Source organism: Carassius auratus, chromosome 16 (assembly GCF_003368295.1).
Source record: "Carassius auratus strain Wakin chromosome 16, ASM336829v1, whole genome shotgun sequence".
NCBI classification, from domain to species: Eukaryota; Metazoa; Chordata; class Actinopteri; order Cypriniformes; family Cyprinidae; genus Carassius; species Carassius auratus.
The window spans coordinates 24,441,029-24,459,655 of NC_039258.1; the positions used below are offsets into that span (position 1 = coordinate 24,441,029).

General features: G+C 41.4%; 1 protein-coding gene across 1 annotated transcript in view; it reads right to left on the reverse strand.

The window, feature by feature from the left end:
- LOC113116593 (threonylcarbamoyladenosine tRNA methylthiotransferase-like) overlaps positions 1-18,627 on the reverse strand; it is a 157,639-nt gene that overhangs the window by 16,465 nt on the left and 122,547 nt on the right. The window contains exon 10 of the mRNA XM_026284832.1: positions 790-873. Coding sequence (XP_026140617.1) covers positions 790-873 — 84 coding nt within the window. The remainder of the gene's footprint in view (positions 1-789; positions 874-18,627) is intronic.

Genomic DNA, 18,627 nt, shown 5'->3' on the forward strand with positions numbered 1-18,627 from the left:
TATATATATTTTTTTTTTTTTTTAAATAATGTACTATGCATTCCTTATAATGCCTTAATTATACCCTTATGCTTTATAAATATGGGCTTCGTGAATAGTGTTACCAAAGTTATGAATTCTGAGAAAAAGACAATTGTGAGATGTAGTGAGTTATATTATAAACCTCAGACACGGACACTAAATGCTCTTAATTCCACTGTTTTTGTGTGTGAACACATACTAATGTCACTGCCAGTGTCTCGCTGTGTGGATCTACAGGATAAACTCTGTTCACAATCACTGTGTGGACTTCATGGACGCTCTGAACATTTTCTTCATGACCTTGTGTTGTTCAGTAGACTTCTGACCCTACAAGCCCCAGACACGGAGCACACACTGAAAATACCTAGTTATTTCTCTGACACTGAGGAATATGCTCTTATGATCAAATTAAAAACTCAATTAGACAGGCACTTATTTATTTTTCTAAAAAGAAAATGCTTATGATTCATAAATAATTATTTTTGTCCAGATCCATCTCATTTATTTAGTTGTTCTCAGGGAGATTTAAAAGTTAAAAGTGAAACTTACTTTAACGTCTTTCTGACTCAACTTGGAAAGGTTTGGAGTAAAACCAAAGCTTTTTTATTTTAGTAGAACAGAATGGACCAAATCACTGCACATACAAACCAGAAAGTGCTTCAGACATCACTGCTGCATTCAGCAGAAAATAACTGATAATTCAAAGACTGGGTTATTATAGTTAGAGAAGACCTGAACAGATAGAGTAAACCGTATCACAGCTTGTACCTGCTCGTAGAACTTGTTGTGAGCGACGTAGTGCTGCGAATCGAAGGACTCCTCAGTGACCAGCACACGCTGCCTCTCGCCGATCTGTGAGACGAGACACACACACACACACACACACACACACACACAGTTAATAATGCAGCCTAACAGCAAACACAAGCAGTGATTCATCTGTGAACAGCTATCATTGTACAGATGCTGTAACCATGAACACATGCATGCTCCAGAGAAACACCACTGAGTGCTAACTGAAGGAAATAAAGCATCTGCAGCAGTAAGAGACGGATGTGTCTGGATCCACACTGTTGTACTGACACTTACTGCACACGCTCATATCATCTTACCATGGACAAGGTCTTCTTTCATTCACGCGGTCACAGAGCCACCGTGCATGTATTTAATGGGTTTGAAGAAGTGTTTGTGTGCTGGCCAGCAGCTCAGTCGACACACACACACACACACACACACACATGCACACACACACACGCACATACACACGCACATACACACACACACACACACACACACACACACACACACACACACGCACGCGTGGTGAATAACACACGATGCACAGAGTGAACACAAACGTGTGTGAATCACAATCTTCACAGGATCACTGTGGATGGAGGACGCTGATGTTTCGGTGCGGTCAGCAGAGGTCAAAGGTTAATAACAGCTCCACACTGTTTGTGCTCCGCTCTTTAGAGATGAAGGTCCGTCTCAGCCGCTCACGGTCAAAGCATTTAACAAGTGACTGAACTCTGGAGAAATGACCTTTCATGAGGCTGGAAATGCAGTTTTTCAGTGCCGTCTCAAACTCTGGAGGAATGACAAGCGCTGCAGAAAAGCCCAGAAACATTGGAAACGTCATTCCTTCTCAATGACTGACCCTCATCACACACGGCTTCTGTTAATCACCCTCACACCGATCCTGACACACAAGCTGTTATATCACTGAACATAACGAACTCATCACAGGTGAACAAACAGATGCAGGAACACCCTGATCAATTCTGTTTGTAACTTCACTCTTAAAATAATCATCTGCAGAGATGCCAGAGAAGAAACATTTCTGGGTCCCCAATAACCTTAGTGAACAGTTTTCTACTGTAAAGAATCTTTTCTGCATGCGAAAGGTTCCATGGATGTTCAAAAACTATGGATGTAAAATTAAGAAGCTCTATTTTTAAGAGTGATGTCAAATTGTACACTTGTCACTTCGATCTGATTGGTTGGTTGGATATTGTTAAAGGATCAAACAAATGTTTTTTACTAAATTTAGATGTCCCTCAACAGATCCATCCTATTCTAATCCTTCAATGCTGGAACTGTGTTCTAGAGTGAACGTGTATGGGACAGTTAACAGAAGACATACATTTGTGTTTCTAGTGTCTTAAATATGGATATTTTTCTTACAAAAACTCCTCAATCTGCTACAGGAGGCTTTCTTCACCCCTGGAGTTGTGTGACCCACTTCTTTTGTATAACACCCATTCACTGCCATTATATGATGTTTTTAAATATAACTCAGATTAGATTAGTCTACGATGGCTTCATGGGCTAATTTTCATGTTTGTGTCAACTATCTCTTTAAAATACTTGTCACATGGAGGATGACCTTCATGGTGTTTTTGTCTTTTTAACGGTCATGGTCATGAAGAGTCAAAAACATGAATTCAGAGTATGGGTCTTCACATCACTTTCATATTAACACTGAAGAAGAAACTCCTGCGGTCTCAGGTGAAGATCAGGTGTGTCATGTAAACATGTTTCGAGAAGGAGAGCAGTGTGAAAGAAAGCACCCATCTATCATCGCTCTAATGAGACACGTGCAGCGCTGAATCTTGATGAAAGAGGAGCAGTGATTGGCTTCTCTTGAATCACTGTGTCTGCAAACTGATTCTGGATCTGATCGTTTTTACAAATGAGGAGATTAAGAAGCATCCAATTCTGCAGAGAACAGCACAAGCAGGTGATGGGGAAGAACACGGAGAGAGTGTGTGTGGATGAATTAGTAAAGGCTCTGACAGCACACGAGCCACGACTGAAGCGCTACAGCAACCTTTAACCAGCACAGAATCCAGAAGAAACACCAGAAAGTGATGAATGCATGGCTCATGTTTGATGCATGCACAATAATTACAGAGGAGTATCTACAGGTGTCTCTGATGGCCTCCACTGGTCTACAGAAGCTCCTGGACGTCAAGGGTTCCTCAAAGAGAATAGAGGAGTTGGTCTGAGTCTAGCTGGAGGCGAGGAACACGTCTGGTTAATGTTCAAACACGTCACAGACGCACCTCCTCGGGTCCAAGCAGAGCGAACAAGAGGAACGACGCAGACCCTGTTGTTCTGAGAGCAGATTAACCCAACGAGAAGCTGCTCTCTTAACAAAACCAGCAGCTTATACACACACACTCAGTGAGAGAGTTACTCACCAAACAGTGAACGCTCAGAGAACACAGATTCACTTCTCAAGGTCAAAGCTCCTTCTGGATCAGTGAATCTCTGACCAGAACCAGGACTTCAGAAGATTCAACACGACTATCTTCAAAACGCTGTACGTAAAAGAGTGTGTGGAAATTCTCCTTGTGTTCCTGGGACAAATAACTCCTATATTAGCATAAGCAGCTCTGATGAAAAATGTAATCTCTGAAAATAATGTAATCTCTTATGAAACAGAGGTAGAGTTCAGGCTGAATGAATCCTTAACTGGGATATCTGGAGAGTTCAGACACACTTTCAGTCTTTATGAAGTTATTCTCAGTGCTGATGAGGAAGAGGATGAGGAGAGCAGAGAAGATCTCAGCCGCAGCTTGTTCTCAAACACTCGCCCGCTCCTCACACATGTAATACTCCCTCTCGATTGAGCCTAATCAAAGGAAGAGCGGGGATTACCATCCCTCCGATCCTGTCATATGAAAACAGTGCAGATGTTTGCTGTGGGATCTCTTCTGGAGTGAAAACACACTGAGCTGGGTCTGGATTAGAATCAGAAGAGAGTAATAATCAGAGCGGTCCAGCACAAACACACTGAGGATCTGCAGAGGTTAAGATGAGCAGCACGTTTAACTGAGCATCAGCTGGAACGGAAACATCTCAAGCGTTTAGGGTTTGAGACTCTTTCAGCAGAATGGATGGTGTTTGAGTTAGACTCGCTGCTTTTCATTGTTTGATGACTGTTTTGACCGGTAAAACTGTGGAGCACAGATACCTCTAGACCTTGTTTCTTCATTTCATCTTTATAAGTAAAACATGACTGAACCTGAGAAACGCTGCAGAGCTGAAACAGAAGAAACATCTGGCAGAGTTTCACACAGAACACGTCACAATCTCAGCCAGAGCAGTGCATCTTTAACCGTTCAGAGTAAAGCACCTCAATCTAACAGACTGAGAACACAGCCATCATTCTCTGATACACAACATAATTAAAGCCCTTTAATTTAGCATCTGTCGTTAGCGTGACCCATCCGACTGAATGACGAGCATCGTGCGGGACTATATAGTGTGAGAAGAAACAAGAACGAAAGAGTGATTAAACTGAACATCACAGACGAGAACGAAACATCACTGAGGCATGTGCTATTCCTCCATTACAGCTTAAACACCACACACACTTCACACACACAGTCTTTGCTGTATCCTTCATTACCCATAAAATTAACACTTTCTACAATTTATTCTTTCTTTGCTAAGTGTTGTTACTTTCTTCATTTATTTGCATTTTTATTTTATATCCTCCATTTATTCAGTACACTTAACTAATAATCTTCTATGAGTGTGTGTGTGAGAAAGAGAGAGAGAGATTGTGTGTGTGTGTGTGTGTGTGTGAGAGAGAGAGAGTCTGCATGAGAGTGAGAGTGTGTGTGTGTGTGTGTGAGAGAGAGAGAGAGAGAGTGTGTGTGTGAGAGAGAGAGTCTGCATGAGAGTGAGAGTGTGTGTGTGTGTGAGAGAGAGAGAGAGTGTGTGTGAGTGTGTGAGGTAGTGTTGCTTTCATCAACAAGAATTATGACTACTAACGAACCTCTATCACATGACGAAAACGAGACGCAGCGTAAATGCTGGTCATGTGACGATGACTATAATTATATAATTATATAAAGCAATATTGTTGATGAATAAAACGAGACTAAATGTGGTTTACAAAATAAAAACTATGCTAAAATGTCTCTTCTTTGACCAAAATGAGACTAAACTAAATGTTTTAACGTTAACTAAATACGAAAATAGTCATGGATAATTCTGACTAAAGTAAGAATAAAATGCTATCAGTTGACTGAAACTTGACTAAACTAAAAAGAGTATGAACGTGACAAACTAATAAAAACTAAAAAGACAGCTTCATACAAAGACTAGACTAAAACTAAACCGCAGTAGTGTGTGTCCGTGATCGCTGGTGACAGAGCTGTGTGAGATGACTGTGAGGAGTGATGTCTGATGTCTTCAGCGGCGTCTGTGTGCTGACTGTGTCCAGCAGATCATCTAAACACACACACACACACACACACACAACACACACACACACAATCTATTACCATCATACAGCTTGACTTTGTGTGTAAATGTGCCACAGCTCAAGGACGCCTCAGAAGGACATCAGCGATTAACTGCTGGAGAAGTGAGAACTTGATCTGGATCTCCATCTGTTCTCTGACTCATACAGATGTGGTGAGGCTAATGTGGGACCTACGAGCGTCTTCAGAGGAGCTCGGACCGTCCTACAGCATCTGTCATGCATGATCTCTGCTTTCCTCAAGTCAAACTAAAACACGCCGTCAGAGATGAGAAGTGTTCGCTTTCTTGAGAGCTTCCTTCATCGTGACTAGAGAAGAGATGCTGCGGTCTCCTCTTTGAAAGATCTCTCCATCCGTCTCTTGGTATATCATAAAGACTTCTGTGCATAAATACGTCAGGATCTGAGGGAGGACACATCCACAACTCACGAAACCTTGAAGCATCTTCTGATCGAGAACAAGAGGCTACAAAGCTGTTCTCTGATGTGAATGGATGGTGACCCGGTCACACTGGCTCGGGGTCACCATTTAACATTTTTTTTATTATTACCTGGTATTTCTTCCACCCGAACCAGTTTCGGAACAGTAATAATATCAGAGGAACACAAGAACAGAAATGTTGAAATATGAATTCTAGTCAGAATGAACCGATCAGCTGCAGGATCTTCAGAGAGCGTCTGGAGGAGACTCGTGTGATATAATGTGATATAATGACCGTATACTCACACATTAGACTCCCGCTACTTCACAGGGTAAATCAGTCAGAACCAAAGCTAACGAGAAACAGTTCTGTACTTACTCTAAGAACATTACAAAGGAAGAAACACCAAGATTCAGCTCAAGAACTCTCATCCTTTTTCACATATTCAATCTGGGAAACAACCCAAATACAGCGCTCATGTTGCTGTGAGAGAAATTCATAAGTGTAGAAGAGAAGATCTCAGTATTATGATGACTAATCAGTTGTGAAAAGTGTGCACAAACAAAGTGTGTCCTGAACCCTATAGACCCATCAGACCCTGTGCTAACAGCAAGACAAAGTAAAACATAGAAGCTCTCTCTCATGTTCTTAATATCAAGTCAGTTTATTCTATAGAGCTTTATAACATACAGATCGTTTCAATGCAGCTCCACAGAAGACTACAGTCATTATTCGTATCAAGCTTGGTTCTCCTCTGATGGCGTCAGGGCGGTTAAATTAATATTGCTGATTATTAATTGTCTATTAAGCATGAACTGAGCGAGTCAGTGGTGTCAGTGACATCTGTCAGAAAGGTTCAGAATCAGATGAAGATCTCTCAGCTCTGGTGGAGTGAAGTACAGGCCCCGTCTGTCCATTAATATCTCTCACACACCTCTCTTCTCTCAGACGCTCACACTGTTTGTTCTCGGGGTTTATCTCCTCCCCAGCAGGATTACAGAGGACGCTTCTTAAAAGAAACAAAGCGTTCTGTCTCTGGACTTGACACATTGCTCCATCTTTCACAGATGTGGAGGAAAAGCCGTGAACGAAAGCAGATGTTTTGATCAGGATTACACATTCACAGGATTCTCCTCTGCTGGTGTTGGAGCTGATGGAGGAACGACATGAACACGGTCACAGTGATGACACTCCTCATCATTCTGAGCAGAAACTGTCCCTAAAAACAGAGCGAACCACTGGAGCCACGTGACACACACAGCATTTCTACAGCAGTGTCACTGTGACCGGCCCACACTGTCCAGTAACTGCAGAAGAGATGGAGTGCTGTAAACCAGGACGTCTTCTCTGGGAAGCAGTGTGAATACACATCTTGAACCGTGAATTACACAAAGAACCAGCACCTTCCAAAGTGTCAATCACTGGTAGCAAAAATTTTAAAAATATCTTAACCTGACTGCTAATTGTAACTCTGCTTACATTTCTGCAAACTGCAAAAATATACCTAAACATACAATTTCCTGCAAATCTCCTTGCACAATAATACAAGCTCAAAATACTCTTATCAGTTGTAGACTAGTATATTTAGCTGTTCACATCACATAACTAACTTGTGATGTAGTAGGTTTGCTCCGTAGCGCACCCGGTGCACGTGAGATGTGCGTCTCCTGAAACTCAGGTCACTATTAAACACTCAAAGACTTGCAGAAGCAGGATAAAGTGACATGTGTTTTTATTGCAAGCTTGATTTTGATTACATTATTGGTTTGGTTTAGGGTAGGGCTGAATGATATATCGTTATAGTATATCTAGATATGAACTTTCAAGATATTAATATTGAAAAAAGCAACGATATAGATTTCCCCTCTCCGTGCTCGCCCTGCATACAACTCTAGCAGTCACAACGAACATCAGTTTTAGGAGTGCCCCTGACTGCACCGCTAAAGCCAGCGCGCACACACCAGGGACGTGGGAACTATATTGTGAGAGGGGGGCGGCGTTTCCATGGTGACGCGTCATTGCTTGTCACGTGACACACTGCAGCAGGCAACAGAGCTGAATGAATGATGATCTGCTTTTATATCATTTTTCCTTTTTTATTCAGAATATTCACAAATGTGTTAGTTATGGCATGAAATATCTGATATTCCGATGGTCAAATACATGCAAGTGGAAGTATATTGTTGTTTAAACACCTTTATAACGATTGCGTTAGTTGATCTGTATGCGCGACGGGCGCCGCTGTTAGTTTGTGCCGCAGACGCAGTTCAGAGAATCAGATCTGTTGGATTTACAACCTCTATGTTTACAACACGTGAATTCATCCACTTCTCCCGAAATACTTAAAAGTGGCTGGTGAACTGGGAATAGAATATGTAAACACTGAAGTTACTTACACAATGTGTATCTGATATGAATAAAACGTGTCAAATTATAATGGAAAGGATTATTATTACCTCTTCCATAGACATCAGTGTGTATCTTACAAACTCTAAATGTATTGTTTTTTTGTACTTATGTGAATTTATTTGTTTGAAAACTAAAATAAACCGTATGTGGTTGAAAACACTGAAAAGTTGTGCTATATGACAGCTCTGAGTAGGGCTGTCACTTTTAGTTCGAAAATCAATTGCACAATCGATTGGACCAACCAAAAAAGGTTTCGAAAATGAAAATAGGGAATCGATTTTAACCAAATATGTACAATATTAATTTTAAAATAATTAAACAATTAAAAAAATAGATGTAACAAAACTCACAAACAAGCAGAAAAAGAAATCCAAAAGTGCAGAATGCCTTCTGAGAGAGCTAGACAGAAAATACCAGCAATTTAAGGCTCCTGTAAGACCCAGTGACGTCGAAAGCGACCCCTTCGTCTGGCGCGAATGATTTCAGTGTTAGTCAATGTAAAGATGCGTTTACGCGTGTCTGGAGGTCTCGCAGCGCAGTAGACGAGTTATGAGTTATGAAAAGGACCATTGCAAGCTGACAGCGACGGGCTTTTGTGTTGGAAATTGGCAGTAATACCCCCACCTTGCGCAGCTGTACCGGAGTGTCCCTGGGACATCAGTGCGGTCCGAGCGCGTCTTCTCAACAGCTGGACATATAGTGAATACAAAACGCTCTGCTCTGGACCCCGAAAATGTTGATCAAGTTGTTTTCCTGTCCAATAAATTTGTAATGGCCTTATTTTGCGCCTTTTTGCGCATTACAATTTGCTTGCTTCGTGTCGGTTACGTTCAATAAAAAAAAACACACATGGCCTGTTCTTAAGTCCATTTAAAGTTTCATTTTTTTTTTTTTTTTTTTTACAGTTTTTGAAATGGATTGAATCATTATTTAAAATAATCTTGGAGATTTTTGAATTGCCTAAATCATAAATTAAGCCTGCAGTGATGTTTTTCTTGTGTTATGGCAGCCGTCCCCTCTGCGTATATATTTTTTTAGAGAATGTTGCACTCCTGTTGCTGTTTGTTATTCTGCACGAAACTTCATGCCAATAAATAAGAAATATTGCTGACTTGTGCGTTTCCAGCGCTCTCTTTACGTTCGTCCGTTATTTGACGTTGAAAAAGGAAACCTTTTTTTTTTTTGGACATTGAAAATCGATTTTACAATCGTTTCAATGAACAGTTGTCTTAAAAATCGAAAATGATTTCTTTCACAAAATTGACAGCACTAGCTCTGAGCGCGCCTGTCTCTCAGATGAAACTCAACACGTTGTATGTGCCACTGAAAAGTGCAGCAAAATGGACCCAGAACAGCATACTTCAGGGTTTGAAATTAAAAGTGATATTTGTCAAGTATGGTATAATTGGTGCTCTGCATTTAACCCATCCAAGTGCACACACACACCGTGAACACACACACACCGTGAACACACACCCGGAGCAGTGGGCAGCTATAGATCCAGCACCTTGCCTTGCTCAAGGGCACCTCAGTCGTGAGTATTGAGGGTCTCTGAGAAGATTTGTGATGTAAGAGCAGTTGAAAGTGAAGCAGACGTGAGAGTGGGATTCTTCTGTCTAGACGTCTTTTCATCCTGCCGTAGAGGATTTAGATCTGCTGCAGGCGACCAGCAGTTTGCTTTCTCTGAACACTGTGTGAGGGAGCCGGAGGAGGTCTGGGTTCCCCGATGGCCTTATCTCCTCCTGCTAGACCCCAGAGAAACCACCGTCTGCAGAGACAAACCGCTTCAGTGCTGCTGAGCATGTGGAAGACAAACACAGCTCCCGCTTCTGAATATACAGAGCAGCTTCAGGCAGAAAAAAGCCAGCGTGAGGCTGTAAAATCTGTCCACCACAATACCTGACCATCACAACACAGTAACACTCTCCAACGCTGCACAGGAGACATTCATTATTACTGGACCGCATGAGCCTGCGAGCTCCAGCACCGCTGACCCAGAGCAAACCACGACTGAACAAAGTCTGAACCTCCAGAACAGTCAAGCGGCTCTCTCATCCAGACAGAACTACAGAAGCAGTTTTCTTTCAGTGAAAGTCTAATCAGACAGGGAATGAATGACAAGAAAGGACAGAAATGACAATAAAAGAGAGTTCAGGACTCAAGAACTTCAATCCGAGTCTTCACAAAACCAATTGTATAGAACTGTGGGTATATTTGGTACTGCTTTTTCCTGGCTCTCCTTATACCTATGTGATCCGATTTTAGATCCCTACTGCCCCCCTGAAACAAGGCGTCCCCCAGGGTTCTGTTCTTGGGCCTATGCTGTTTATTCATCTGCTCACATTCTCACACTAAGCATTCTGCCCATATCACCCTTATTCTGGCTAAACCGCATTTGGCTACCAGTGGCCTATCATATTAAGTTTAAAATTCTCTTGTTTACTTTTTAAGCCTTTCTTGGTCTGTTTCCTAACTTTGTTCCCTATTTTTCACCTCATTCATTGCGGTCCTCTGATCTCACCTCCCCTCGGTATCGCCTCTCTTCCATGGGGGGCAGATCATTTAGTGTAGTTGCCCCTAAATTATGCAACTCTTTTCTCAGATCACTCTGAGTCTTTTCCTCGCGTTGCCCTACTCTGAATCAACAAACAAAAAAACATACCATTAAGAGCCGTGCTTGCTCAGGTTCTGCGCAATCCTCTTCACTAATATTTTCGGTGTCTCAATCGGCTCAAACTGATAAGCAATATTAACACTGGTGTTTACAAAATAACACGGGAAAGCATACTGAGGTGAGGGGCGTGTTATTTAGACGCACACTAGACCGGCACACTGGGCCAGCTGACCAATCACAGCCCATCGTGTGTTTCTGAGGGAGGGGCCTCATAAAACCAGGAAATCATCATCGTTCATCAGAAAAGGGACAGAGCAGTTAAGTATAAAGTTAAATAATGTGAAAAATGTTGTTTTGTTTTTTTAAATGAAGCATTAACACGTTAGACTTCACCAACTGGACCTTTAAAGTGTGCCCCTACCAAACCTGCCATCACTAATATCATTTTAAAATTTGATATTAAAATAACTAACTAAACAAAGTATCTTGGACTAATTTTATGATATGTTTATTTTCTGGAGCTTGACAGCCACTGCTCATTGCCTGCTTTCACTGTATGAAGAAAAGCAGCTTGGACATTTGGCTAAACATCTCATTTTATGTTCAACAGAAGACAGATAACACGAGAGGAACACAAACTCATGAGTGAGCCATCAATATGATGAACACTGATTAATATAGCACGGTTAAAACCTCTGCGGCCCTCAGCGTCTGTGATGATGATTTATGAGTGTGTCCTGTCTATACACACACTTCCTTTATGAAAGACACAACACACCCCAACTGCAGATATATGATCTCCTGATGGTGATCTCGTGTACTTCATGACCTCAAGTCTGCAGGGGAACGTGTGTGTGTGCGTGTGTGTGTGTGTGTGTGTGTGTGTGTGTGTGTGTGAGAGGCTGATTGAGCTGAATTAACAGATGGAAGCAGATGGTGAGGAATGAGATGGATGGATTTTATGAGGGTCAGAACTAAAGAAAAGCAGATTCCTGTCAGCCCGTTAAACCTGGTGATGGACGGCTGAAGATGGGATTCTCTGAGAAACATCAGGATGTTTGAGGACACAGTGAGATGAGGACGAGACATTAACCCTGTGCATGAACTGTGGTGTGGCTTCATCATTACATCTCCAAACAATGATGATTCAATCATTATTAACAGCTTTTTTTAACGAAGTTCAAGCTGCTCTGATCCATGCAATGAAAATGCTTTGAGATCAAGACCACGAAGCTCCAGAAAGAGCTGTTTTAGCTTGTGTCACAGGTTTATAAGTGTGAGTAATGATCAACCATCCCCTCAAGAGCGTGAATCACGGTGGACAGATAAAAGTTCAGCGAAATCTCAACTCAATCTGGTTTATACTTCAGTTCACTCTCATTTCTATCATGTCAAGATTATATAGAGATGTCTACAGATGAAACCAAAACAATTAGAAGTGAAGTTGCTGTTTCAGTGCTTGAACAGTTTTTATAATAGATGATGATCCTCAGCACAGTCGGACCGGAATCTGACTTCACGATATCGGCTGTTAAAGCAAGTTGCTCTGTTTGGTGATAAGGTGTTGCTAAACCGCTGCCGAACACACGTGGGATTAAACCGAATTAAATCCACATTTGCCAGCACATTAATTGTGTGAAAGCAAACAGATGCATGTTCAAACACACACTGTGCTGAGCGTGGGCTGCTGAGATGAGCAGTGTTTCTCTGGCCGCTGGAAACTGAGGCATTCTGGGAGTTCACATTCCTCAAGGGCCCTTTTAGAAAACAAACATATGCCTCTCTTTGCCACAGCTTACATATTAACGATCTGAGCTTCAGCTAAACGTCATGTTGAGTCTGACAGCGGGAACCAAAGCATCTGAGGTTATGCAAATCATCATCCAACTGACAGATGTCAATCATCTCTCTGTGGATATTTACAGACATCAGCATCGAGGCATTTCTAACGTATAGTTCACCCCTAAATGCACAATTACTGTATTTCTAACCTGTAAGACTTTCTTCTGATAGAAGAGGATATTTAAAGAACATTTGGACCCCACTGAGATTCACTGTATGGGCAAAACAAAAACATTCTTCAAAACACGTTTCACAGAAGAAAGTCAGTCCTACGACACGATGGGGAGTAAGTGTGAAGCTGTTGTAGGTGGACTAACCACTTAATAATGAGCCACACAAGACAAACTCATGCACAGCACACAAAGCTGCTTTGTCTCAGAACGTAGCGCTAGCATGAGCGGAGACTCTGAAGAGAGAGATCTGGGCTGAGCACACACATCAAAGATCAGCACACACACCGCACATCATCAGAGGATCGGTCGATCGATCGATGAGAGAGCCACAATCCCCGGCTTTCATCTGTTCAGATCAGACTCCTGAAGGAGCAGCGAAGCTCACGCAAACACAAGCCTCTCTCTCACTGGACACACACACACCAGCAGTGTGTCCTACAGCCAAATTCAGACACGATATCTGACAGTGAAGGACAAACCCCTGCAACTCTGCCTTACGATGTTTGTGCAGAAAGGGTGTTTATGTTCAGACAGTATCAGCCGCGGTGTGAAGTGCTGCGTGTCAATAGAAACGGACACGACTTGCAGCAGTGGCTCCATAATCAAAGCATTTGCAGATCTGAACAATACTGCATGATGAATGCGGCTGTACTGATGTCCTCCTGGACGAAACACACAATGAAGTCTTGAAATCACAGGCATGCTATAGTCACAGCTCAACAGAAGCCATGATCCGTCTGTGAAAGCGTCTGCTGTGTGGTGTGAGCAGATGATTGTGCCGCTGTGGACTAGTTTCAGGGGCTTTGACATGAAAGGCTTGTTAACTGTGGCTCCAGATGTGTTTGCCCACCCAAAACTCAACATGCCTCGCAGCTGATAAAGCAGACGAGAGTCACATTAGTCTCATTAATACAACATTACCAAACATACAGCAACTCATTCACTCGCTGTGACCCGTCGACTGCACTTCAGCTTTAGGAGCGCTGTAAAACTGACTGATGACATTCATCAACCAGTGACTAACATATGATATAGATGTCAGAACTCAGGATAAACTCTTGAGACACTCTCTGAATGAAATGTGGACGTCTGGACTGAAATAAGCCTGTATGAGAACAGCAGCTCTACTGCTAAATCTGTCGCCTAACTAGATAAATCATCAATATCTCTCTTTTAATTCTTCAAAGGAGCCAATGCCATAATGCACTGGAACAAGTAAACAAAAGAAAAATCTATCGCAGATGGTGCACAAAGACAACTGAATTGTGTCCTAAAGCAACATTATCTCAATAGTGAATATTACACATGCAGCTCAAGAGAGATCTGAGCTGGTGTCTGATGGGTAGTTCACTATTAAAGGCTCATATGATGTGATTTCAAGTTTTCCTTGCTCTTTAGAGTGTTACAAGCTTGGTGCATGAAAAGATCTGCACTGTAGCAAAGACTAAAGTCTCAAACCCAAAGAGATATTCTTTAATTAAGTTAAGTCAACCACACGCCACTAAAACGCCTCGTTTGTTTGTTTGTCCTTCCAAAAGAGGACACACAGAGATATCAGTGGTTCAGTTGTGTCTACAACACTGTTCTGGGATATTCAGATGTGTGCAGAGTGTTTTATGGAGGATGAAGACTCTTCTATGACAGTAGCCGGTGTCTGTTTCTATAAAGTGAAGCAGTTCAACTTCACAAGGACAGTCTGGTGTTCTGACTCAGTCTGTAAGTGTGTTTTCATATGTAAAGGATGTTTCACTGATGAATCAAACAGGAGTTTTGAGCAGTGTAGAGTAAAGCTTGTTGTTGTTTCTCTGATCACAAATAAAAGACAGTAGAAGTTATAATAATCAGTAATTATGTCTCCACTGGATGCAACAAATGCCTCGTTTGAAATGGGTTTTATTGGTTTCATTCTGTGTGCTGGTGTGTGTGTGTGCTGGTGTTCTGACTGGGACACACACATCACAGTATGAGTGTGTGTGTGTGTGTGTGTGTGCGTGCGTGCGTGTGTGTGAGAGAGAGAGAGAGTGTGTGTGTGTGTGTGTGTGTGTGTGTGTGTGTGTGTGTGAGAGTGTGTGTGTGTGTGTGTAGACTGTCTTGCTGTAGTCTCTAAAACAACAGACTAAAGAGCAGAAACAAAAGCACACATCTGTAAACCACTGCAGGCTGATGAATGTGCCTTCAAACGAGCGCAGACAGAGACAGAGACAGAGACAGAGACAGGACACTCGCCTCTTCTCTTCCTATAACAAGGCAGTGATTCCAGACATCTACAGCATCACACAAAGATTCCTGTCCAAGAGACACACGAAAGCAGCAATTTAAAGTTGTCCAAATTAAGTTCTTAGCAATGCATATCACTATTAAACAATTAAGTTGTGATATATTTACAGTAGGAAATTTACAAAATATCTTCATCCAACATGATCTTTACTTAATATCCTAATGATTTTTGGCATAAAAAAGGTATTGTTGGCTATTGCTACAAATATACCTGTGCTACTTTGACTGTTTTTGTGCTCCAGGGTCACATGTGATATATAAAGTGTGGGAAACCGTGTCAGTGTCTGTGCTGAAGTGTGTCATGAGTGTGTGTGATCAGAAGAAAAGAGCTGAGTTGATCCTGGAGCGACAGTAAAACCATTATTCACTCGCTCTCTCAAACATGAATGACTTCTTTCAGAACAATCTTCATGCAGTGACACTCGTGTCTGAACATGACCATCTGATCTGAGAGGAGCGGTGTGATTCCAGAGAGCTCTGTTCTGCGTCTGAATCTATGGTATGATCAGAAGACAACACATTCAACCAATCTCCAACAGCTGCTGTTTATATGGAAAACAGTCGCCAGGACGTGTCTGGAACCACAGACGCATGAGTAAATGCTGACAGTTCAAGCCCCCTGAATCACTAACACCAGTTTACCACTGACATCTCAGACCACTTGTTTTGTTTTTTTCGATCAGCTTTTTTAATATATATATATATATATATATATATATATATATATATATATTAACAAAACAACATCCATCACAACCAATAGACAAACAGGGAAGGGGGAAGCAAGAGACAGTAATAAATTATATTATCAATAATTTACCATTTGAAATAGAGAGAAAAAAAAATGACATGGTCATTACTTGACATAGTCCAACATGTCAGAAGAAAACCACTTCCCATGCATCAACAGAACCAGGTTTAGATGTTAATTTGTGCCATTGTACATTCACAGGCCACTATATATGTTTAATAGAAAGAGGCTTTGCAGTGTGATCATTACATTTATTATATATGAGAGAAACGGATGACCGACCAGAGGATGGTGCGATCCAATCCCATATAGTTTGAGAGGATAGAGGTGGTCCCAGGGATCTCCATAGGCCTTGAGAGCAGAGTGTGACTGAAAAGCCAAAATAGGATGATGCTGGTAAACAAAACTTGGTTCTTAATTCTTGGTTATTATATCACCGCATGTGTTTATGCCCAATGTAGAACAAATGGCTGATTTCCCCATAAAAAATGTAAGTTGTTACACAATTTGAAAGGTCCTCACATCAGACGTTCCACTCTTTCCAGATCCTAATAGAATTGGTCACAAATGGGCCAAATTCATATTTAACATTAATATTTCCTGTGCCAGCAAATAGAATATCTTGGAGCTTATGTGGTTTAACCTTTTTCAGCTTTGATTACTCTTCATGAAGCTTTAGATTGAGGATGAACCCAAATATTAAGAGCCTTAATACTATTTCAGAATTTGGCACAGCCAATCCTCCTGAAAGTATAGCACGCTGCGATGTGAAGTTTTACTCTGGGTCGCTTACCATTCCAGATAAACTGGGAGAGTATGGAACTGACCTCCTTAAAGTAACCTGGAGGAGGCTATTTAATTAAAGTTAATTAAGGTGAGGTAACAAACTCGTTTTGACAGTGGTGATTTTGCCTTGAAGAGAGACTTTAAGATTATTCCATCTTTGAGTATTACTCTTGATCTTGACTAACATGTTATTAAAATGGTTTCTGGCAGTATTATGAATCTGAATACACAAATAGATGAAAGTGTCTTTAATAGTTGACTTTAACATTGGTAACTGACATTAAAGCAGATATGGTCCAGTGTGGCGAGTGGGGCGGGGCCGAGAGGCGTGGGGCGGGGCCGAGAGGCATGGGGGCGGGGCTGAGAGGCGTGGGAACGAGGAGTGAGGCCAGGTGTAGTGATTGGAGATGAGCTGCACCTGCGCCCCACCGCCGGTCTCGAGTCCCACGTAGGAGATGGAAGGATATAAAACTGGAGCGACTATAGTGAAGGACGAGAGAGGACCAGGCCTGGGACATATTTTATGTTTGCTTTTTATTTTGTGCGCACCAGTCGTCCGTGAGGGGCTGGTGCGCTGTTTTGTGTTTATTTTTGTCATTACAGTTTCATTTTGATTGTCCACCGGTTCCCGCCTCCTTCTTCCCGATGAATAGGAAGGTTTTATCATTACATCCAGTTTATCGTGTACCCAAATAAACTACTGAAGTCATCAAATTCCTTAATTATACCAGTTATTGTTGAAATACCAAAATGATCTAAATATATAATAATCTAATCAGTGTACAACAAAAAAATATGATTATGGTCATGAATCTTAATCAGTGTAACGTTGGTTTTCCTAAAAGCTTGTGCTAGAGGTTCAAGGGATAAACAAGACATCTCTGCCTCGTTCCACACTGTAAAGGGAACGGGAGGGAGGTAATATTACCAGATAAGACTGATGCCTCCTCTGAGGGGTAGAGGGTCCTAATCATAGAAATGTAATGTTCAACAAAACCAAAACATTGCAGAACTGCCCACACATAGTTCCACTCTAGCCTGTCAAAGGCTTTTTCTGAGTCAAGAGAAAAGACAGCACAGGGCTTAGAAGAGAATCTGCATGAAACCGTCAATGCATATTATCAGACACGTGATGTCCCTTAATAAAACTGGTTTGGTCCTCTTTGATTAAGTCATCAATTACATTTTCCATGCAAAAGGCAAGAGTTTTAGCAAACTTTTAGATCCCATGGGATGAGTGATAACGGATCTTTACCCTTTTTAAGAAGCAGTGATATCAAATACGTTTTTGGACTCTATGAAATGTACCATACTCGATTGCAAAATTAAATGTCAAGCATGAGAGCCCTTACCATATCCCATATTTCTAAATATAATTCAGGAGCTAGGCCTGGTGATTCGTGCTTCTGAAGGCTGTTTAGTGCTTCATGAAGCTCCTCCAAAGAGTCTTCATCCATCTGTGTGATCCGAGGCAGTTCTAATTTACCCAAGTACTCTCTACAAACTCATCAAAATCAGTTTCGGTTTAATACAGATGGGCGTAAAAACACAAAATATGTTATTAATTAACCTAGGATTTGTGGTGACCTGGTCATCCAAAAAGATTTTATTGCACTGATATATGCCTTCTAGGTCTCTCTGATTCCAAATAATATTATTCCCTTGTCCGGTGTAAAATAAACTCTGCCTTCGATTGTGAAAGTAACTCATATTCCTTTTTCAAGGAAGACAGTCGTGTAGCTTGTTGATCAGAAATTATTAGATTTTTTTTTTTTTACATTTTTTTAATAATTGGATCTTATTTTCTTATTGTATAAAATGGCTCGCTTTAGCGAGAGCAGAAGAACAACATTCAAAGAATCTTCGCTTTGCACACTTCATCATTTCCTTCAATATTTGAGGGTCTACATCACAAGATTTCTTAATTTCGAGAAACTCCTTTACATGATCTTTAAGCAAATTAATAAATGTCTGATTATTTAGTAATGATGTGTTAAGATGCTATCTAGGGGCCTTGATCTTAATGTTGGAAAGCTGAACATTACAGAACA